The 24,077-nt window shown below is 43.3% G+C and overlaps 1 protein-coding gene across 3 annotated transcripts in view; it reads right to left on the bottom strand.

The window, feature by feature from the left end:
• The window catches only part of pla2r1 (phospholipase A2 receptor 1), an 82,141-nt gene extending 65,348 nt beyond the window's left edge, over window positions 1-16,793 (bottom strand). Inside the window, exons 1-5 of one of the 3 annotated variants that reach the window (XM_062965303.1) lie at window positions 16,488-16,793; window positions 10,902-11,285; window positions 9,296-9,469; window positions 7,596-7,769; window positions 6,970-7,083 (exon numbers count right to left, since the gene is read on the bottom strand). In XM_062965303.1, coding sequence (XP_062821373.1) covers window positions 6,970-7,083; window positions 7,596-7,769; window positions 9,296-9,469; window positions 10,902-11,285; window positions 16,488-16,611 — 970 coding nt within the window. In that variant the 5' untranslated portion in view covers window positions 16,612-16,793. Of the gene's footprint in view, window positions 1-6,969; window positions 7,084-7,595; window positions 7,770-9,295; window positions 9,470-10,901; window positions 11,286-11,370; window positions 11,537-16,487 lie in introns of those variants that run through there. The other 2 variants (XM_062965298.1, XM_062965309.1) reach the window with 2 other exon arrangements.
• Between the last annotated feature and the right edge of the window lie 7,284 nt (window positions 16,794-24,077).

Here is a 24,077-nt window from a genome sequence, read left to right as displayed (position 1 = left end):
AATATCTAAAACTTGAGAACAAACCCAGATAAAAAAGTAATTATTTCTGATTGCAGGGACATACAGACATGCGAAGATCCAGATATTCAGCTAAAAAACACGATTATTCCCGCACCAGGAAATGTCTCGTTTTTTGTCTTTTGTAACAATTACTTCCGGGTTTACAGGGAATTGCGTCTGGCCACCCTCCTGTTTGTGGCAGGAGCTCTTGGGATAAAGGTACTGTCTGGACGGGCCCTGAGCCTTAGCTTCTCTCTTCTTACTTTCAAGTAACTGTAGATAGCCCTATTACAGACTGAGTTTACTAGGTGACTCCTCCACAAATCGCTTTCCTTCTGAAAGTAACTAAATTGTGGGGACTACTATAATGTAAATTGAGGTTTTCTTTCTTTCTTAAGATTCTGCATGGGATGAGGTGGGGGATAATTAGGAAAGTTTCATCATCTCTTGCTCTTACATAGGGAAAGAGGGCATTAGGTTCATCAGAATCTACAGTACCACAAATCAGACAACTTGGGCCAAGGGCATGCAAAGTACAGTCTGTGGATAATATACTACATCCCCTGGAGTCCATTTTGCAGCCTGTGATGACTCATGGGCCATGTAGTCCCGTTCCTAACATTGTTGTGACAGATGAGGAGGAAAACTTAGGTTTCCCACCGTTTCAGCCAGAATTGGAGCTTTCTCAGGCAGATCTGGAGCCCTTGCACCTGCAGGAGATCTCCCTTCCAGAAGTCTGCCAAACAAGCCTTGAGCCAAAATCTCCCCCATTTTCTCGCCGTGATTATTATAAACAACAGAAAGGCGCTCAGGAGGCGTCTCGCAGAAGCGCTAGGATTGCCGCCAGGCATTCAGCTGATTAAGCCTGCTTCCCATGGGAAACTTTAGGGAGTCATGCATCTGGACACAGAGAATGGCTTTCGGTTCTGGTTCCCCAGAGAATTGTCCTTTGGCGGGAAAACGAGACCCTACTTAGGTGTTTTGCCCACGTAGGAATCTTGCGGAGTCAATTCGTCAGCTTCGGGAGTAGGTTGTGTGTGGACTACGCTGCTCCCGTGCTCCCGTTTCCAGCCTTGCTTTGATTCCCAGGACCCTGTTTTGCTTCACGGACCCAGCCTTGCCTTCCGGACCTCGCCACGAATTTACCACGGATCCTGTTCTTGCTCCTCGTTTCTTGTTGCCTTGAATCAAGCCTAGTGTTCCAAGAATCAAGTTTATTTCCCAGCCTTGCTTAAGTTTCATGGACTAAAGGACCTTGTCATCTCCCCTCACTTTGCTTGGCAAAGTGAGTGTTTCGGTTACTGGATTACAACTTTGGACCTTAATATTTCATATTGGACATTGTTTCCCTGGACTAATTTTGACCTTTCCTGAAAGGTCTACTTCTGAACTATTTTCTACACTTGCTTTTATTAACTTTATATATTTCCTCAATAAAGATATTAGATAGGTTCTGGTCTCTGTGTATGGTTATTGGTGCTCTGCAGCCTGGGTCGTGACAGTTTGACTCCGCCACCCTAAGCACCAATTAACCTAGACCAGAATGTCTACCGGAGCCAGGCCGGGTGACCAACCACTCAGCTACACCATCGCCAAGGATGAAGTGGACAGAATCCGTGATATGCTCCATACGCAGGAGGGAGAAATACGGGGCTTGAAGAAACGTGGAACCCGTCTCCCTGCCCTGGCGTTGCCAACCAAGTTTTCTGGAGAGGCTTCCAAGGTTCATGTTTTCCGTCGACAATGCCAAGCTTACCTAGAGGCCCGTAATGCCGAGTTTCCCCAAGAAGACATCAAGGTGGCGTGGATTTACAGTCTCCTAGACGGGCCAGCGGCCAACTGGGCGACGGCACTGTTCGATCAAGCCTCCCCACACCTAGGTTCCGCGCAAAACTTCTTAGATCATCTTAAGGCGACTTGGGGGATCGAGGACAATTTCGAGGCGGCCGGCCACAAACTCCGGCGCCTTTCCCAGGGGGACAGGCCCTTGTCCCAGTACATAGCCGAGTTCCGAGTGCTGGCCCAAAACACCGGCTGGAATGACATAGCCCTCAGAGGACAGTTTCGGGAGGGTCTCAACATCGAGATGTTGGAGGAAATCTCCAAGGTGGACCCTCCAAACTCTCTTGAAAGACTCATCGATCAATGTTTACGGGCTGAAGTCATGCTTGCCAACAGGAAGCAGTGGATCCGAGGCCAGAGTGGAAGAGCCGGAGCGAAACCTCCCGCTCCCGCCGGCATCCAGCCGCGTCCAGTGTGGAGACCCCCGCCACCAGCCCCATACCCCAGAGGAAGCGAGGAGGTGCCGATGCAGTTGGGCAATGTGCGTCCCAGATTAGATGTTGCCGAGAAGGCCCGCCGCCAACGTTTAAACCTCTGTTGGTACTGCGGAAACGGGGGCCACTTTGCCAGAGAGTGTCCAGCCAAAGGAAAGCCCGCCGCTCGTCTGGCGGCGGCGTCCTCCGTGGAAACGAAGACGTCCGAGGCGACTGATGCAAAGCTGGCGGGGGAAGCCAGCGACCGGGCGTAGAGAGGCTCGCCAACCCGGTCAAAAACCCCACTCAAGAGCCGCCAACCGGGGTCCTATTTCTCCTAGTGGTCACTTTGTGGTCAGCAAAAAAGGGACCCGTCATGATCCATGCCATGATAGACTCAGGAGCCACCAACAATTTCATTGATAGAGAGTATGCCGACTCTCTGGGATTACAATATCACGATTTCAAGAACACCCGGGTGGTGCAAGCCATAGATGGCCGCCCCCTCAAGACAGGCCCAGTAAGTCAATGGTCTGAACCCACCAGAATGTGGATAAGGGAACACATGGAAGAGATTTCTTTCTTCGTTACCGAGGTTCCTCACTTCCCTGTGATTTTGGGAATCCCATGGCTGACACTCCACGACCCTAGCATCTCTTGGACCAACAGAGAACTGCAGTTTGCTTCTAAATATTGCCAAAATCATTGTCTTGTAGCCAAGGTCTGTCATGCCACAGACGCTGAAGCCATCATCACCTTGCCCAAGAAATACTCAGACTTTTGGGATGTTTTCAACGAAAAAGAAGCCGAGAGACTACCCCCGCATAGGCCTTATGACTGTGCCATTGACTTGGTGGAGGGGCCCCCGATCCCGCGAGGACACCTCTACTCCTTGACTGAACCAGAGCAAGAAGCTCTCAGGGAGTTCATAGAGTCAAACCTCCGCAAGGGGTTCATCAGACCCTCTCAATCCCCAGCCGCTTCCCCAGTGATGTTTGTGAAAAAGAAGTCAGGGGACCTACGCTTGGTGGTGGACTATAGGGCATTGAACAATATCACTAAGCGGAACCGCTATCCCCTGCCTTTGATCTCGGACCTATTAGACCGGCTTCGAGGGGCCAAGGTTTACACCAAGCTGGATCTTCGAGGGGCTTATAATTTAGTTCGCATCAGGGAGGGGGACGAGTGGAAGACCGCCTTCCAGACTAAATTCGGATTATTCGAGTCCCTGGTCATGAATTACGGATTATGTGGAGCTCCCGCAACGTTCCAGCATTTTGTCAATGATATCTTTCAGGATTATCTAGATCGGTTCTTGATCATCTACTTGGACGATTTTTTGGTGTTTTCTAGATCACAAACAGAACATGAGAACCACGTCAAAATGGTGTTACAACGTTTGCGGGATCATGGACTTTATGCCAAGCTGGAAAAATGCGCCTTTGATCTATAAGAGGTAGATTTTCTGGGATACCGTGTCTCGCCACTAGGGCTCTCCATGGACCCGGCAAAGGTTTCAGCAGTATTGGAATGGCGGACGCCAACCAACAAGAAAGAGGTGCAGCGTTTCTTGGGGTTCGCAAACTATTACCGCAAGTTCATTCCAGACTTTGCCCACTGGTCTGATCCAATCACCAGCTGCATCCGTGGGAAACAGCCTTTCCGCTGGACGGAACAAGCAGAGAAAGGGTTTCAGCAACTAAAGAAATTATTCACGTCCCAGCCAATCCTTCAGCACCCAGACCCTAAAACCCCTTTTGTTGTGCAGGCTGACGCCTCCGATGTGGCAATTGGGGCTGTACTCTTGCAATCAGTGGGAGATCATCTTCACCCTTGTGCCTTTTACTCCCGTCAACTAACAGCCCCAGAGAGAAATTACACTATCTGGGAAAAGGAACTTTTGGCCATAAAAGCAGCCTTTGAAACTTGGAGACATTGGTTAGAAGGGGCCAAATTTCCCATTGAGGTCCATACTGATCATCGGAATCTAGAACATCTAAGAACTGCCCGCAAGTTAAATCAGAGGCAACAACGCTGGGCTTTATTCTTTGAGCGTTTTGACTTCCAGATCCATTATGTAACCCCAGCTCAGACCAAGCAAGCAGATGCTCTATCACGGAAACCAGAGTATGCTGCAGGGCGCAGAGAGACCTTTGAATCCCAATTGCTGCAGCCCGAGAACTTTGCCACGCTCACAGTGGGAAACACCAAATCCACTCCAATTGAATCTACTTCCTCTACTCCAGGGCCCCTTTGTGCTCAGGAAATCAGGGCCAGTCAACAGGCGGATGCCTGGGCTCAAGATCAACTTCGCCAAGGACTACATTTTCCCTTCTCACTTAAGGATGGGTTGCTCTGCTATAGAAATCACGTCTACATCCCTCCAGGACCGGGCAGGGAAAAGGCACTTCGGCTGTGTCATGACTGCAAGCCAGCAGGGCATTTCGGACTATTTAAAACCATGCATTTGATCCTAAGAGATTTCTGGTGGCCCAAGATCTGCAAGGATGTGGAAAAATATGTCAATACCTGCCCGGTATGCCAGCGTTCCAAGACAAGAAGGGAGAAGCCCTCAGGGCTACTGCATCCCCTTCCTACCCCATCCCGTCCATGGGAGATAATTTCTGCGGATTTTATCACTGACCTACCACCTTCCCTTGGATTCACCACGATCCTAGTGGTGGTGGACCTTTTTACCAAGTTAGCCCATTTCATTCCCTGCGATGGCCTCCCCACGGCCAAAGAGACTGCAGATTTATTCCTTCAACATGTTTTCAGATTACATGGTTTGCCCAAGAGTTTGGTCACAGACCGTGGGTCTCAATTCACCTCTCGTTTCTGGAAAGCACTACAAAAACTATTGGGCATAGACTCTCGTTTATCTTCGGCTCACCATCCTCAAACGGATGGGCAAACTGAGCGCACCAATGCCACTTTGGAACAGTACCTTCGCTGTTATGTAAACTATCAGCAGGACAATTGGGCTTCCCTGTTGCCGCTGTCGGAGTTTGCCTACAACAATGGTGTCCAGGCTTCAACTAAAGAAACCCCGTTCTTTGCAAACTACGGCTTCCATCCACGTTTCTTCTGTCATTGAAACTTCAGAAGTTCCCGCAGCAGAGGACTGGCTGCAAGAACTCACAGCGGTGCAACAACTTTTGCTCCAGCAATTGGATCAAGCCAAGGAGGACTATAAACGCCACGCTGACAGTCATCGCCAGCCGGGCCCCAAAATCAAGGTAGGAGACCGGGTTTTTCTGTCCACTCGCTTCTTGCCCTCCCACCGTCCCTGCCGGAAGCTAGATGCCCGTTTCATTGGTCCCTATCCAGTGGTGGCGCAACTTAACCCCGTGACTTTCAAACTCCAACTTCCGCGCTCTATGCGCATTCATCCAGTGTTTCATCGCTCCCTGCTCCTTCCGGCGGATGGTGTGCGCCCTGATGCAGACCGGCCGGCCCCCACTCCTGTTTTAGTGGATGGGGAGGAGGAATTCGAGGTTCAGGACATTTTGGATTCTCGCTTTCATCGCCGCCGCCTTCAGTATCTCATTGACTGGGTAGGTTTTGGCCCCGAAGAACGCTCTTGGGAAGACGCTTCCACAGTCCATGCCCCCGATTTAACCCGCCGCTTCCATCAGACCTACCCCGCCAAGCCGGGGCCCCGCACCTCGGGGAGAGAGCCCATTTTGGAGAGGGGGCTTGAGGAGGGGGATAGTGTGATGACTCATGGGCCATGTAGTCCCGTTCCTAACATTGTTGTGACAGATGAGGAGGAAAGCTTAGGTTTCCCACCGTTTCAGCCAGAATTGGAGCTTTCTCAGGCAGATCTGGAGCCCTTGCACCTGCAGGAGATCTCCCTTCCAGAAGTCTGCCAAACAAGCCTTGAGCCAAAATCTCCCCCATTTTCTCGCCGTGATTATTATAAACAACAGAAAGGCGCTCAGGAGGCATCTCGCAGAAGCGCTAGGATTGCCGCCAGGCATTCAGCTGATTAAGCCTGCTTCCCATGGGAAACTTTAGGGAGTCATGCATCTGGACACAGAGAATGGCTTTCGGTTCTGGTTCCCCAGAGAATTGTCCTTTGGCGGGAAAACGAGACCCTACTTAGGTGTTTTGCCCACGTAGGAATCTTGCGGAGTCAATTCGTCAGCTTCGGGAGTAGGTTGTGTGTGGACTACGCTGCTCCCGCGCTCCCGTTTCCAGCCTTGCTTTGATTCCCAGGACCCTGTTTTGCTTCACGGACCCAGCCTTGCCTTCCGGACCTCGCCACGAATTTACCACGGATCCTGTTCTTGCTCCTCGTTTCTTGTTGCCTTGAATCAAGCCTAGTGTTCCAAGAATCAAGTTTATTTCCCAGCCTTGCTTAAGTTTCATGGACTAAAGGACCTTGTCATCTCCCCTCACTTTGCTTGGCAAAGTGAGTGTTTCGGTTACTGGATTACAACTTTGGACCTTAATATTTCATATTGGACATTGTTTCCCTGGACTAATTTTGACCTTTCCTGAAAGGTCTACTTCTGAACTATTTTCTACACTTGCTTTTATTAACTTTATATATTTCCTCAATAAAGATATTAGATAGATTCTGGTCTCTGTGTATGGTTATTGGTGCTCTGCAGCCTGGGTCGTGACACAGCCTCAAAGCTGCCCCTCTCTCCATTTATAGTTTTTTTTTTTTGGTGCTACAATATGGCCAGATGGAAGAGCTGGGTACCTGATCTCCAGTTCACCAATGCTAAGGGTGATCCATCCGACCACAGCCAGCCAGCAGTTTCATCAAGTTGGTTTAAGCCAATCCACAACATGACTTCTTTTGCACTGAGATTTTCTGTAACATAAAAAGGCAGGCATAAAAACCTGATATTAACATAACAATTAAGACTATCCCCATTAACAAGAGCTTTGAGCTCCCAAACTGGTAAACATTGCCTCTTTCATGTTCTCTGCCTACAGGAAATACTGGATACTTCCTAGGCGTACCAATGCAAGCAATCTACAAGTACTGTTTGCCATAATATCTCTTTTGTTTTCTACTATGCTAGAAATGTCTCTGTCTTCCTTGATGTGGTGCAGGGTTCAGAAACACACTAGCCTTTTTTTAGCCATCTTTGGGGATGTGTGCTATCCTTTTGCCTCTTCTCCAACATAGCTGAGAGGATGAAACAGGAAGTATCAACTACTCATGTAAAACTAATCATGTTTTATTATGGTGCAAAATTTTGGTTAGTGTAAACTATGATTTTGTTGAAGCAACTTTTGATTTATGGCCCTGGCTTGACAGGATCATGGCTTGGCAGAATCAATGGAAGGTTTCACTTACCAGCATTGAGTTAAACTTACTAGTTAGGTCATAAACATACTTCTGTTCTGCCATATCTGTGATGCTTAGTAAATCTGCTCCTTGCTCCTGACATGCAGCACGTGCCTCGTTCCAGGAGAGAACAGAAAGGAGATTGAGTTGGTAACAAATGTGAGTGTCTGCATTTATCTTCCAAAAAATGTCACAGCCAGACTCTGTGTGAGGAGGGGGTGAGGAAGGGGGAAATCAGTTAAAACAGCATGATATTACAAAGCAATTAAGGAAGATAACACTCTAGCATATCAATCTAGCTTAATTAACACCAAAATGAACAAATGGAAAATGCTGCGATGGTGATATGATTACAAGTTCATTTTCAACATTCTGCTGTCAAAACTGTATCAGGAAATCGGATGCACTCTGAAATTTGAAAAGGGATGGAAGAACCAGTTCCATGCACATATGACTGAACTACTCATGTCTTGATAATGTCAAAGACTGATGCAAATTTTAAGTATGAAACAAAAAGTGACTTGAATTAGTGAGTAGGAATCAATCCAACTAAACACTTACCTCCCCACCTCTTCTTTTTCAATGTCTAATTATTACCCCTATGTCTACAGACCAACAGACAAGCAAACAAAGTAAACAGATGGAGGTGCATATTAAGAAGGAGAGTTTAGTTTTTAAAATAAGTGGGTTACTATGCGCTGTGACAAGTGCAGGAATGAGTCATTTCAACCTTGAGACTGTCTACCAATTCCAACATTTGAGGAAACTGACAAGATTGCAAACAGCTATAATAGAACAATGATACAGTAGAGTCTCACTTATCCAACATAAATGGACCGGCAGAATGTTGGATAAGTGAAAATGTTGGATAATAAGGAGGGATTAAGGAAAAGCCTATTAAATGTCAAATTACATTATGATTTTACAAATTAAGCACCAAAACATCCACAACTCTTGTTTCCTTAAATATACATTACAGGCAGTCCCCAAGTTATGAACAAGATAGGTTCTGTAAGTTTGTTTTCTCCTCTCTCTCTCTCTCTATATATATATATACAGTAGAGTCTCGCTAATCCAACGTTCTGTATTATCCAACGCAGTCTGCCTCCCGCCCAGATTCACAACTGTTTTTCTCGGCAGCAATGCACAGCAGGCCAACACGGCCAACAACACAAGTGCAGCCACATTCCCAAACAAATGGCAGATTTGTTGTAAAACACGATGTTTTCGTGTTTAATTTATAAAATCATAACATAATTTGACATTTAATAGACTTTTCCTTAATCTCTCCTTATTATCTAACATTTTCACTTATCCAATGTTCTGCCAGCCCGTTTATGTTGGATAAGTGAGACTCTGCTGTATAAGTATGTATGTATGTATGTGTGTATGTAGAAGTATAGCCAAGCCAAAAAAATCTACATTTTTATGTGCAGAAGTTTTAAGTGTGGAAACCATCTTCATGTTTTTTTAAACAGGGAAGTGCAATGGATTTGAAAACATGATAATTTCACAGCCCAATTTTTGCTCCACTTCAAGTGTTGGCTCCTGATCACTGTTATATTTGATTCTTCTCCCTGTCTAATTGTCTTGTTTTTCTTTTCAATGTTCCACAAACATCTCAATGGAGAATTACTCATGGAAAGCTTGGAAAATAGGGTGTAAAAGTTGACTGCCTTAACTGAAACCATGCAACCTATTAACTTTATTGAAGAATACCACCACATACCAGAATTTGGGCAAAGTCCCCATTTTTCATCCTGTTCGTACAGCCTTGTTGTAGCACACCAGGGATATCCACCTTCTCTCGAATCTCTGATACATTCATAATGCCATTTGTTGTTGTATTTAAATGGAAAGACGCAAGGCAAACCAAGCGAATTTCCCATCAGGGTGTATGTTTCTGAATGAAATAAAATTCTGGGGATAAATAACTTGGAAAGAGACTAGAAAGCAGTAAAACCCTTACTTCATATTCTCTCACTGTACACACATAAATGTTAAAAAATTGATAGTACCATACTCTTATGGGTTTGCACACATGAAAGGATACATCTGTGAAATAAGTTGTTTATGATAGTGACAAAATCTGCATGGTGAAATGGTATAAGTGCAATGACTCTGGATACCAGGGTTCAAATTACTCATTGGCCATAGAAACCCACTGGGTGACTTTGGGCAAGTCACATACACTCAGGCCCAGAAAACTCTGTGATATGATGATCCTAATTTGGAAATGATTTGAAAGTACATAAGAACAACAAAAATCTGATTTGCCATGTAAAATTCTTATGCATCGCATAACGGTCCCCATTAGTCACTTTAATAGTAGTTTCCTCAAATTAATGGCAAATAACTGATGAGTGGGTCCTCATGTAAGTGGAGTACAGTATATTTCCAACAATTCCTATATTTACAGATTGAATATCTGAATCATCAGGAGATATAATGTGCATGCATGTGTAAGTATAGAAATGTGAACATTATTATTGATTCGTAAATAGATCTGTGGCTGTCAATGCAATATTGCCTGACAAAAGCAACAAGGCTGCCGACAGAAGCACAACATGATCCGAGTGATCATTGGGTTTATTAATGCATCATGAATTATACATAGCCAGATGGACAGTGGTAACAGTGTGCGTCCTTTGAAATTAGCAGGATAAACCATTTTTAAGAACAACAGAAGGGTTTTACAAGCAGAAATAGTAGTTATGAAAAATGTTACAGGAAAGGATGGAAGGAGGAGGAAAGGAAGGAACGCATCCCCTTGTCGCTGTGGCCACTACCATCTTCTTCTTCTCCCCTGTACCCCTCTTGCTGTTGTTGATGGGGCAAGAGGAGGTCCTTCCCACTCGCCTGACATCCATGTGGTAGCACTGACAATGGTACAAAACCAGGTACTTTGCTTCCCTGTCAAGGCTCATACTCCTCTGCAGTGGGAAATGTGAATTCCTCCAGTAAGACCCGCAAAGGGTACATTTGTATTTCCCCCCTAACTTCTCACACCTTCTGGTGCTTTCTCTCCCCACGTGACTGTGAGGGGAGTATAGTCATGATTGTTAGTGGGTGGGCATGAACTGGAATGAAGACTTTATTTAACGTTATATGCAAATACAAGTAATTTAAATTCTGTAAAAACCCAAAATACTTCTGGTCTCAAGCATTTCTGATAAGGGATACTGAACCTGTACTTTCAAATTTGCAGTAATCAAAATCAATCCTCAGAAACACTTAGAAGTCCATTATACGTGTTAAAGGCTCTTTTAACAATCTGTCAAATGAAGTGTGTAATATTAATGCAAGCATGGAGAGAAAGGAGAAATTTGTTTTACCTTTGAATGCATTTTCACAAAGATTTCCATCAAGTGACATGAACTGCTTCCATCCATAGCTGGAAATTCTTTTTGCCACAATAAATCTGCCACTTTCAACTGACAATTTATACTGAGAGGCTCCCACCAATTTCTTCCCCTGGCAGTTCCACCGTAGAAAATGTTGAGCTGAATCACATTCAGACAAGATCAAGGGCTGTTCTTGGTTACTGATGTTGAGTCCCAGGCAAGCGCTTCTCCCAATGTTGAAAAGGTGCTGGTTAGAACCCCATTTCCACAACATGGATTTGGAAAATTGACTGCAGTCTTCCAGGATGAGCTTGGATGTGTCAGCTTTAACACACGTCTTGAGGTTATCACTTTGGATACTAAAGATCCCCTTCTCTAAAAAGAAAACAAAATTTATTTCAATGAAGTATTGGATTATTATCAATAATCTACAAAGAATGTGTCCTAAAATCAAGCAAACCTGTCTTGTCTACCAATTATTGGGGCTCAGCAAGAGGCAGGGGATTTCTCAGAGGATGAGGGGGATGCTGGGCTTCCAACTGAGGAGTCTGTGTGTGATCAGGTTTATTGCAGGTCTTAGCTCAGATAGAAATGCAGGCAGTTGAAGATGAGACAGAGGATGTTTTGGATTCCTATCTCTGTTCCTTAGCAACAGGGGAAAAGTCCATTTTTCTTGGTAATCGGCCTTCAGCTGATAGAGAGTTTTTCTGCAATATCAGATTAGGTCTCCACATGAGAGAGTGAAGGACAAATTAATTAGCCATTCAGGAAGACTCCGTGGGAAAGCCTTGAAACCCAGGTGTGTGAGGCATGATCTCATGGCTTCTTGGTTGGGTTTGGGCTTAAATTAAGTGATGTTTACTTGGTGTATCTCAGAACAGGCAATGTTGCCAAAAGGTTCAGGTTCTTGTTTCAGTTTTCAAGTTCATGATTCAAGTTTCCTGTGTTTGCTTATGTTTCTGAAAGAATTTTGCCTTGGAAAAAGTTCCTTTCATGCTTATGGATTTATGCCTATGATCTTGACTTCCTTGATTTCATGTACCTTGCCATTTTTGGATTACTGTTCTTCTATATATGGACTATTGCTATTATATTGCCCCTTTTCTATTGCTCTTTTGAAATATACACCCTTTTCCCCTTTTTAACTGCATTTCTTAATCAACTGTTGTAGTTAGTACTACCGGACTCTGATGTGGTGCTGGATGAAAAGGTGTCTCAGGGTTAGAGTGCAACACCAATATTTTTTTCCAAGGCCATTGTTATTGCATTGAATTAACTCTAGACTAAGCATATATTAAAATTGTATTAGGTGATTTTGCAAAGGACTTTCCCTAAAAAAAGCAAGCATGTTCTATGAAAGCAGTAAACAACTTTGAACAATGGAGATTTTTAGTCACAAGCAGATGACAAGTGTGTGTGGATAATCTCTTAGGTCTTGCCCTTCAGGCAGTGACCTAATACCAATGACTACCTTCCTGATAAGTTCTTTGGGAACATCTGATACTCTGCAAACCTTGATGGCTAAAACATACGTAAGTTACTGTTCTTAGCCAATCAAACAAGATTAGTATTCTTATGCACTGCTGCTCAGACATTTTCACTTGCCTGCAGCCATGTCTGCATCCTTGGATACACCAGATACTCTATTTGTGAGCTGTTTTATTTTGTTTTATTCATTTATATCCTGTCTTTCTCCCAAGCATGGGACTCAAGCTGGACAACAGATGTTTTAAAACAGTACAATTTAAAAATGATATAAAAGCATCAGCAGAAGTATAAATAAAAGATTTTTAAAAGTTGAACAATTTTTAAAATTAAAACACTATTGAATGTTAAAAATATAAAAACAAATTAAAAGACTATAAAAAGGTAAAAGTTTTCCCTAGTGTTAAGTCTAGTCATGTTAAGTCTAGTGTTAAGTCTAGTGTTAAGTCTGGAGGGTGGTGCCCATCTCCATTTCTAAGCCAAAGAGCCGGCGTTGTCCATAGATGACTCCAAGGTCATGTGGCTGGCATGACTACATGGAGCGTGGTTACCTTCCCAGCTACTCACATTTGCATGTTTTCCAACTGCTAGGTTGGCAGAGGCTGGGGCTAACAGCAGGAACTCACCCCGCTCCCCGGATTCGAACCACTGACTTTTTGGTCAGCAAGTTCATCAATTCAGCGGTTTAACCTACTGCACCACTGGGGGCTCCTAAAAGACTATACACAAATCTTAAAACCAAACCCTAGTCAGTAAAAGCCTGAAATGTTTTGACCTACTACTGTATCAGGAAAGCAAATACAGGACCATCCTCATCTCTCTAGGAAGAGAATTACAAAGTCTGGGAGCAACCATCAGCCTTGTTCCTACCAAATATGCCTGAGAGATTGGGGGCATCTCCAGCTGATATTTGAGCTCTAATGGGCTCATACAGGGAAATATGATCCTTCAAATAACCTGGCCTTTATAGGTGAAACCCAACACTTTGTACCTGGAAATGGAACAATAGAGCGGTTGCACCAAGTGAGTTGTATGTTTCCTGTAACCTGCTTCTGTCAGACTGATTCTGTGCATCCACAGTCTACATAGCATTCAAAGGTTCAATGGGACAGGTGGGTGGACCTTTTCAAAGGGAAGTATCATTTATTCAAAGTGTAACTTGAGAGAAAAATGATGCAAGGCAATCCAGCTACATATAAGTAGCATTTGTACATGTATTGCATGCCAGGATAGCTGAGATGGTTGCACTTACACTTTGTTTACTGTTATGTACTTATACTTAAACACCCCTACAATAAAATACTTCAGAACCTTTTTACACACTCTTATATTCAGAACATCATTTGGAGCCTTCAGCATGACAAATATTCCATTTAATAAATATGGCATGTCACATGAATTGTCCCAGTTTTATGGCAGGATTTCCCACTCCGGCTGATGAGATACAACAGAAAAAAATGACACACACTTAGCATATTGATTCAGAAACTACAGAGTTTAATGGGACTAAAATCAATATCCTCCAGCCTTTCTCATATAAAACCAGGGCATCTGGGGCCAAGCACAATGACAGAGTATTACTCAGGAGAAGCAGAAAAGCTAGGGGATCCTGCAACAACTTGCTTTTGCCTGATAATCCTGAGAAAGAAGGGATTCTCTGGGCCCTTCCAGACGGGCCCTATATCCCAGGATCTCATCTCAGGCTTTATGCTTTAAACTGGATTATATGAATCCACACTGCCAGATAATCTGGGATAAACAGAAAACCTGGGATCAGATCCTGGGATATAGAGGCTGTCTGGAAGGGTCTTCTCTCCTCTCTTCCCTGTGAAGAGCGTACAAGACTTTTGCGCTTTGAATGGAGTTTGCAACCATTAAAATAAGCTGACAACAAAGGGGGAAATGAGAGGAAAGAGGAACTGGGACTTTTAAAAACAACTCAAAAAGTGGGACATCAGAGGATCAATCTGGACTTTCCTTGCCAAACTGGAGGCTCTTCCAGACAGGTCCTATATCCCAGGATGTGATCCCAGGTTTTCTGCTTTAAACTGGATTATATGAGTCCACACTGCCAGATAATCTGGAATTAAAAAATCCAGAAAGAAACATCTAAAATCCAAAACGGTTCTGGTTCTGAGGATTTCACATATGGGATACTCAAGCTGTATGCAAAGTGTGAAGGGGATTTGATGTACAGTATTTTGAATGAGGTTGAGCATGAAACAAAATGTGTGGCATTGAAGCATCAGAAAAGCAAAGGTGTCACTATTGGTGCATCTGCTACACTGTAAAATGAATGCATTTTGACACCTTTTTACTTGCCATGGCTGGGTGCTATGGATTCGTGGGAGTTGGGGGTTTACAAGGCCTTCTCTGCCAGAGTATGGGTGCCTCAGCAAACTACAACTCCCAGTATTCCATAGCATCAAGCCATGACAGTTAAAATAGGATCAAACTGCATTCATTCTACAATGGAAAAGCACTTGAAAATGCACCTTAATATTATGTTGTTGAAAGCTTTCATGGTTGGAATCACTGGGTTGTTGTGAGTCTTCCAGTCTGTTTGGCCATGTTCTAGAAGCATTCTCTCCTGACCTTTCACCCACATCTATGGCAGGCATCCTCAGAAGTTGAGGGGACTGTAGTAAAACTGTGGATTTCGGGCTTGGGTAGCAAAGGTTAAAGGCCTATTAAAATTACAACTCCCATGATGTCATTGCATTGAGCCATGCATGGCAGTTGAAAGTGGGGTCGGTTTTCCAACAGACCCCTCAACCTCTCAGGATACCTACCATAGATGTGGGTGAAACACCAGGAGAGAATGCTTCTAGAACATGGCCATACAGGCTGGAAGACTCACAACAACCCACCTTAATATTCTTACATAGAGTGTTGGGAGGAGCCCTCAGTGGCACAGCATGTTAAAGCACTGAGCTGCTGAACTTGTGGACCAAAAGGTCGCAGGTTCGAATTTGGGGAACCGAGTGAGCTCCTGCTGTTAGCCCTAGCTTCTGCCAAACTAGCAGTTTGAAAACATGCAAATGTGGATCAATAGCTACCACTCCGGTGGGAAGGCAATGGCGCTCCATACAGTCATGCTGGGCACATGACCTTGGAGGTGTCTACGGACAATGCCGGTTCTTCAGCTTAGTAATGGAGATGACCACGGACCCGCAGAGTTAGATACAACTGGACTTAATGTCAGGGGAAAACCTTCACCTAGGGCGTTGGGAATTTCAGATTTATGGATATGGGAACCTGAACATGTAATCATAGGAAAGGCATGAAGAAAGGCACAGAAATACCGTATTAGTCCAGGTTGAAAAGGGAGGAGGAGAGACAAAGAGAGACAAAGGGTGCATCCATCTACACTGTGGAATTACAGTAGAGTCTCACTTATCCAACATAAACGGGCCAGCAGAACGTTCGATAAGCGTATATGTTGGATAATATGGAGGGATCAAGGAAAAGCCTATTAAACATCAAATTAGTTTATGATTTTACAAATTAAGCATCAAAACATCATGTTATACAACAAATTTGACAGAAAAAGTACAGTAGAGTCTCACTTATCCAACATAAACGGGCCAGCAGAATGTTGGATAAGCAAATATGTTGGATAATAAGGAGGGATTAAGGAAAAGCCTATTAAACATCAAATCGGGTTATGATTTTACAAATTACGCACCAAAACATGTTATACAAAAAATTTGACAGAAAAAGTAGTTCAATACGCAGTAATGCTACGTAGTAATTACTATATTTATGAATTTAGTACCAAAATATCATGATGTATTGAAAACATTGACTACAAAAACATTGACTACTAAAAGGCCGACTGCATTGGATAATCCAGAACGTTGGATAAGCGAATGTTGGATAAGTGAGACTCTACTGTAATACAGTTGGCCACCTCTATAACTGTTATAACTCAATGGTATGCAGTCCTGGGCGTTACAGTTGACAGAGGAAGCTCAAGGCCTTCTCAAGCTAGTTCCCACGATTCCACAGCATTGAGCCGTGGAAGTGGCGCCAGACTGCGTTCATTCCACAGTGGCGATGCACTCAAAGGGCAGCTGAAGCAGGACTTACTCCTCCAGAGCTGGGGCCTTTGGTCCTGGCTCCAAGGCAGAGGCTCCTCTTCAGCCCAGCCCGAGCGAGCTAAAGCTAGCAGCAGGGAGCAAGCCAGGAACGGGAGGCCCTCCACGCGAGGCATTTCTTTCCCCTTTTCCGTGGGGCTGGCTGGAAGCAGGAGCCCGTGGAAAAAGAGCAGGCTTGGGGAAGCAGCCCTGGCCCCTTTGGAGAGAGAGAAAGAGCCTCTCCCTCCCTTCTTTCTTTGCGGGAGGAAAGGGCTGCCGTCCCACCCTGGTGCGAGAGGGTGGGATTTTACCTCAGCATTTGCTAGGTTTTCGTGAGGGAGGAAGGCACGCCCTCCTGCCTCATGTTTCTGGCCATTGCCCTGCAACAGGAAAAAAATGTGTGCGAGGGAAAGACAAGCAACAGTTTCATCCTCCCTGACGGAGCCTCCGGTGGCCTAGGGGATAAAAGCCTCGTGACTTGAAGGTTGGGTTGCTGACCTGAAGGCTGCCAGGTTCGAATCCCACCCGGGGAGAGCGCGGATGAGCTCCCTCTTTCAGCTCCAGCTCCATGCGGGGACATGAGAGAAGCCTCCCACAAGGATGGTAGAAACATCAAAAACATCCAGGCGTCCCCTGAGCAACATCCTTGCAGACGGCCAATTCTCTCACTCCAGAAGCAACTCTGGTTGCTCCTGACACGTAAAAACAATAAATCCTCCCTGACAGGGCTGTTTGCTGTTGCCAAAGTGCTTTCTTGAGTTTCAGGGTGCAGCTACATTGTAGAATGCATACAGTTGACCCCACTTTCAACTGCCATGCATGGCTCAATGCTATCTTGGACAGCAATGGCATGCTGTCCAAGGCATTCAACACAGTGAACTGCAATGCTGTCTGGACCATTCTCCTAAAAGTCGGGCGCCCTGATCAATTCGTGGCTCCTCCATTATGACATGATAGTAACAGTCTTAGAGAACAATGGTCCCTTAAGTTACCCATTTAAGGTGGAATCGGGGGTCAAAAAGGGATGTGTTATTGCCCCAGCCTTATTTTCCATCTTCATCGCTATTATACTTCATCTTGTTGATGGGAAGCTCTCCACCGGAGTGGAAATCATCTATCAGACAGATGCCAAGCTATTTAACCTCACAGATTGAAAGCCAAAACCAAGGTCACCACAACATCTGTTATAGGACTCTCAATATGCTGATGATAATGTAGTCTGTGGAGCCCCAATGGCGAAGTGCATTAAAGCACTGAGCTGCAGACCGAAAGGTCCCAGGTTCAAGCCCCGGGACCGGCGTGAGCGGCCGCTGTTAGCTCCAGCTCCTGCCAACCTAGCAGTTCAAAAACATGCCAATGTGAGTAGATCAATAGGTACCGCTCTGGCGGGAAGGTAACGGCACTCCATGCAGTCATGCCGGCCACATGACCTTGGAGGTGTCTACGGACAACACCGGCTCTTCGGCTTAGAAATGGAGATGAGCACAAACCCCCAGAGTCAGACATGACTGGACTTAACATCAGGGGAAACCTTTACCTTTACCTTAAAGGGATCAAAAAGGGATGTGTTATTATCCATCTTAATAATAATAATAATAATTTATTTTTTCTATCCCGCCACCATCTCCCCGAAGGTACTCAGGGCGGGCATAGCCCAAACAGAAACAAAGTATAAACAGTTTAAAACACATGGCAAAAATTTAGAACAAAGATACAACAGTCATATAAAATAATCAATTTAAAACATTGCATGCAATACGAAATAACCAAGCAAATGAAGTAATAATACAGACATCAACCACTATGGGTAAAAGGGGGGTCAGGCCTAAGAAGATACATGATTTCAAGGCCTTTTAATAAAGTGCATGGACAGTGACGAGCATCGGCTGGAATAATGTGGGATAGGGTAAATAGGAAGGGAAACAAAGTGCTAGGAGGCAAAGTGTTGGAGATAAGGGTCTATCATGTTGGGTGCTGTTCAAACGCACACTGCAAGATTGTGGAGGCTCATAGGGGGAAAGGCGGTCGCAAACATAGATGAGTCCCAAGCCGTTCAGGGCTTTGTAGGTGAGTACCTGCACCTTGAATTGGGACCAGAAAATGATCGGCAGCCAATGGAGCTTCTTGAACAGGGGGGTTGACCGCTCCCTGTAAGTTGCTCTGGTTAGCAGTCTGGCTGCCGATCGTTGGACTAATTGAAGTTTCCGGGTTCAAGGGTCTTCAAGGGCAGCCCTACGTAGAGTGTGGAAGGGGCCAGAGATTCCTAGATTGCAGAAGGTTTTAAGTCCTCAAGCAGAACTGGAGAAAGGTGACTATGGAGTCACACTGGATAACCTAGAGATTCCCAGAGATAACAGTTTAATTGAATCTGTGAATATTCAGATCTTAAGTGTCAAAACCTCAAATGTGGAGGGATGCTTCCATTTCTTATTCTGGGTCCACATACCTCTTACTATCAAAATGTCGTAGGCTCCTTCTGAAGACAACCGTTTATGCTTAGGTGAGTGCCCAGGGCAATAAAATCCCAAAGTTATTATATGCAAATCTCTGTTCACATTTTTCCTTTTGCTAGTCTCTGCAAGAGACTTTTTGATTGCTTGCAGTAGCAGCATGTTAAATGGGGAATTCTACGCATGGTGCTGATTTTCATATGACAAGCAAAGTAGCTGGAAGTAAAAGTAAACACCTGGAAAAGTTATTGTGAGAGGAGACACAAGTTCTGTAAATAGTTATCATCCCATGACACAAGAAGTATGGTTTTATGTAGGAAATGTAGTTTTCATAATTATGTTTTTATTCTCTTTACTTTATCATTGATCTTAAGGTGTTGGCTAGAAGGTAGTTTAGATACATGAGCAATTTTATATATACAAGACATTTTAGAGAAGTAATTCCATTTAGTTTTAGTAGGAAAGAGAGAATAGGGGAGTGTTGCTCATCTGATTGAGGCAATTTCTGCAGGATTTAATTTACAATTCGCTTAAATTCTTTTATAAGTTGCATTTCTACAGTATAATAATAGTAATAATACTATAGGTCTTTCAGTGTGCGTCATACATTAGAGTGTATGGGATCCTGAAGAGTTTATAATACAAAATTTGAAATGGTAAGCAATAAAGGGAAGGGGAGAAATAAGGTAAAGACATAAAGAATATGCTATTTGCGTGCTTAGGCTTGGGTGCAGTGTTTGTTGCACTGCAAAATGGGAACTCCAGTAATTAATACTATTCATTATTTATTGCTACATGTAATATGATAAAACTATTATAAATTAATAGCCCAAGAGAATATACAAATAATAATTACATTAACCATATATAGTGTGAAGCAGTGAAATCACTCGATACTGGAAAGCAAAAATGATAAAGAATTATACTAGTTTTCCTTCTTGAAGGAAAACAAGGCAGATCAAAACTATGATTGACTTAAAACAAAATAGTAATAATTATTTGTTACCATCAATGTCTTTTGACCAGTGGATTCTTCTAAATCAATAATAACTATAGTTACTATACTCAAAAGTCAAGAATGGAAAACAAAGTGTTGGTGGACAGGAAAAGAGATTTAAAGATGGGCTTAAAGCCAGCCTTAAAAACTGTGGCATAGACACTGAGAACAGGGAAGCTCTGGCCCTTGAGCATTCTAACTAGAGTTCAGCTGTGACCAACAGTGTTGTGGACTTTGAAGAGGCATAAAAGGGAGAAACATATTAAGAGGAAGGTGCATCAAGCCAAGCCTTGTCAGGACCGCCTTCCATCTGGAAATTATGTCCTCACCGTGAAAGGATCAAGATCAAGAATAGTCTCTACACTCACCTACGGACCCACCACCAAGACCATATTTGGAAGGCAATCATACTTGACTGCGAGCGATAGCCTATGATAATATATAGAAGGACTTGCCCAGTTTTCCTGTGAAGTAGAAAGCACTGTGAGTGATGAGTTTTTATTTTAATGGTGTTTCCAGAAATGTACACCCCTTGAAAACTCCACAGTTATTCCTGTACATAAGAAGAGGTACTTCAGGAGCCTAGATTTCAAGAAGTTCAAGACTTTGTTAGTATTTTATCAGCAACTAGGATCATAATAGAGGTCCAATGTTGTGGTTTGAGTGTTGGACAATAGGAGATCAGAGTTTGAAACCCACCAGTGAAGTCTACTAGATGACCTTGGGGGAGTCACCCTCTCTCAGCCTTAGAAGAATGCCAAGAAAAATTTCCTCTGAACAAATTGCCTATAAAACCTTGTGATAGGATTGTCTTAGGGTCAGAAATTACTTGAAGGAACATAAAAACAATATTGATATGAACAAAAAAGTTTTAATTTCCTGCAGAGGCATACTGGATAATCTCAAGCAAATCAATGCTTACAGATTTTTTAAAAGATGTTATACATCTGTGTGCAATTAATTACGGTGTGAGATTGTGTCACTCAGATTATTTTAAAGAATGAGGAAAGGAGATTATGAATAAAATCTTCCCCCCCCAACATTTACCATATTGTGAAGTAAAAGAAGAACCCTTGATCTTTTTGTGTTAAGTTTCATTCTTACAGACAAAAATTGGTATCTTGAGTATGTGTCAGGGTTTAGAAGTTCACGATTTGTGAAAGTCTCTAGCAAGCTTATGCTTTTTCATCATGTTTGACACCAATAATCATGGTTCTTTGGTAGAAAGCAATGTATCATTGCCAATTGGTGGCAAAATGGAATGATAGCAAAAAAGTTTCCAAAGTATGGACCATATTTCTGAAAATGTAGAAAATGAAGATTTACAGAGAGGTTGGAAGTAGGCAGGATCTGTTATAAATTACGCACTACAGATACCTAGTATAAAGCCAAATCAATTTCAACTTTCCCATCCTACTGTGAAATATAAGCAGCCGTTCTCATGGTGTGCTTGAGAAATATGATAGAGTGGCAATATAGCCCCTGTCAAAGGCAGAGAAGGAATGTGCTCTTCATCACAGCAGGATATTAGCAAGAAAGATAACAATATATATGAATTTATATTAGAGAAGAAAAATGAGAACCAGCCTAGAGAGAGAAAACCCTATCACCATTTCTCCAATATTTTGCAATTGTATAGGAAAGGTAATTATAATTCATTGTCTTTTGAAACCAACAACAACAAATACTTGTGAAATAAACGTGGAAAATTATCATCGTCGTCGTCGTCATCACCACCACCACCACCACCACCACCACTTTTATTAATTTTTCTCCCGCATTTCTCCCATGGATGGGATTCTGAGCAACATGCAATGGTTAAAAGAGGCAAAATTACATAACAGAAACATTCAACAAAACCAAATGAACAGATTACACAATTTCAAAGGCCTACATTTATTTGGCATTCCTTCAAACATGGGGAAAATTATCAGCAATGTAAAGCATTGGTAAAGAGGAAGAAGCACTCATGAGAATGTACTTTCTGGATTAGTTAAGCTCCCCTTTCTTACTTATCTTACCTCATCTTTATTTTACCTAAATTCCAGTTCTTTGGAGATTACCTGTCTGAGTGGTTTTTGGTTTAGATCTTATTCTTCCACTTCCAAAGAATTTGAGTATTTACAGTTCTGGAATTTGGTTCTAGGGTTACAACAGACTCACTTTTAATATATCCAAAACCACACAAAATCAAGATAGCGTGATCCTTGGGTGTGTTTATTTATTTATTGGATTTATATCTTCCGGAATTGGATTCATATGTGGTCCTGTGCTGATTGCAATAAGCTTGCCATTGTGATCGAGGTGACCTCCCCTCCAGGACTTTGTAAAAGATAGTTCAAAAATCAAGACTTTATGTTCTATATTCCATATATTTATAGTAGAAGGTGATTGAGACTTTTTACTGGAGTTTACTGTGGATTATCCCTGCATTCTGAGGCAAGAGATAACAACTTCATGAATTGTAAAATCATGCTGCTAAAACTCCACTTCTATGACTTTCCATATTGGGTTCCCCAGATGTTGTAAACCTCATTCTTATCAAATGTTTTCAATTGTTTATATCATCCATGATTCCCCTTTATGCAATGTCACCCACCTTTATGGATTCTCCTTTATTTCCTTGAAATCTATCTATCTGCCTATATGTATTTGTACTCTTTGGGATCCCCGGAAAATATGTATTCTTCCCAGCAGGGTTTATGTTCCAACTTTATTTTAATTTTCATTCTATCCCATATAATTGTCAAATCATGAAATCAAATGGGAAATATTATGACCCCAACGTGAACTCTAGCCCTATGACCCAGACCTCCCTTCCCAAAAACAAAAGGATAATCTGCCACCGTTTAATCCAATCTCATTCCGATCGCATGGACAATATAGGGCTTGAGTCACCAAATTCCTAAAGGTGACTCGCCCCCAAGGCAAACATTGTCATATCCCAGGCCAGGACGCCTCAGGAAGGCACCCCTGTGGAGCCCGTCAATGACGGCTCATCACCACCCTTCTTTACTTCCCGTCTGACACCCCAAAGACATATCTAAAATCTGCGAACGTGACAGGACCCCGGACATCCTTGATGGGTGCCATTAATTCCTTTAGAAATCGGCTGGGCCAGGATTAATCTGATATTTCCTGTCCTGTCACCTCATTGTTTCAATAGCTCCCGCCTCCTCCTCTCTGATTGGCCCGAGCGGGGACAAAAAGCGGCTCCCCATTGGGCCAGCAGAGCAAGGCGGGAAACGAAAGCCCGCCTCGTTCAACCTCCCAGCCTATCCGCGATCAGATGGGCGGGGGAGCAGGGCGGGAAATTCAAAGGGCTGTCAGACCGAAACATTGTATAAATATGGCTTTATTTGAAACATATGTTACGCTAGTAGATTGAATGATCGCTATTAGCGTCCTTTTCAGCTGAATTGCTCAATAAAGACTCCTTGGCGGATTTTCCTTCACCCTTGGCGGACCTTCTTCATTTCAGGCTTCAGGTTGTATTGCGGCTTATATTCTCCTTTTGGCTTCGCCAAGGTCCGTTCCCTCAGGACCGGGTTGGGTCTCTCCTAAAGGGCCCGATCCCCTAAAGTGCGGTCGACAACACCATCAGCATAGGAATCTGTTGCAAGACATTTTGTATTATTTGTTTTTCAGGTATAATCTGAAACTCTATTTTTCTTACCTGAATTGAACAATGGTTTGGACTTGTGGCTTACAGATAGGTGAAAGAATATGTGTTACTATTTACAGAATTTCTGAACACGCCTACCTGTATTTTATAATGTGTTTTATGAATACTGATGTAAGTTAATAATAATTTTTAACTGATTTATATTGCACTGTATAATTTTTATATATGCGTTTTATTGTAAGCCGCCCTGAGTCCCCTGTTGGGTGAGAAGGGCGGGATATAAATATTGTAATAAATAAATAATAAATAAATAAATTTCAGGAAGAAGGTATAGCAGTACATTCAAGTTTTGATTTGTCACAGCCATGATGACTCTTGATGCTTATTTTGTCTTTTATATATATTCATTTTGCCTTTGAATCAAGAATGGGGAACTTCTAGAAGTTCCACACCTGGCTTGAGAGACTATTGAGTAAAAGAATCCCTACTGCCACCAAATCTTTCAAAGATGGAGCACTCCTCTAATGTCAC

This window comes from Anolis carolinensis, chromosome 1, assembly GCF_035594765.1.
Source record: "Anolis carolinensis isolate JA03-04 chromosome 1, rAnoCar3.1.pri, whole genome shotgun sequence".
Taxonomy (NCBI): Eukaryota; Metazoa; Chordata; class Lepidosauria; order Squamata; family Dactyloidae; genus Anolis; species Anolis carolinensis.
The sequence above is the reverse complement of the archived record's forward strand: the minus strand, read 5'-3'. Positions and strand labels throughout refer to the sequence as shown.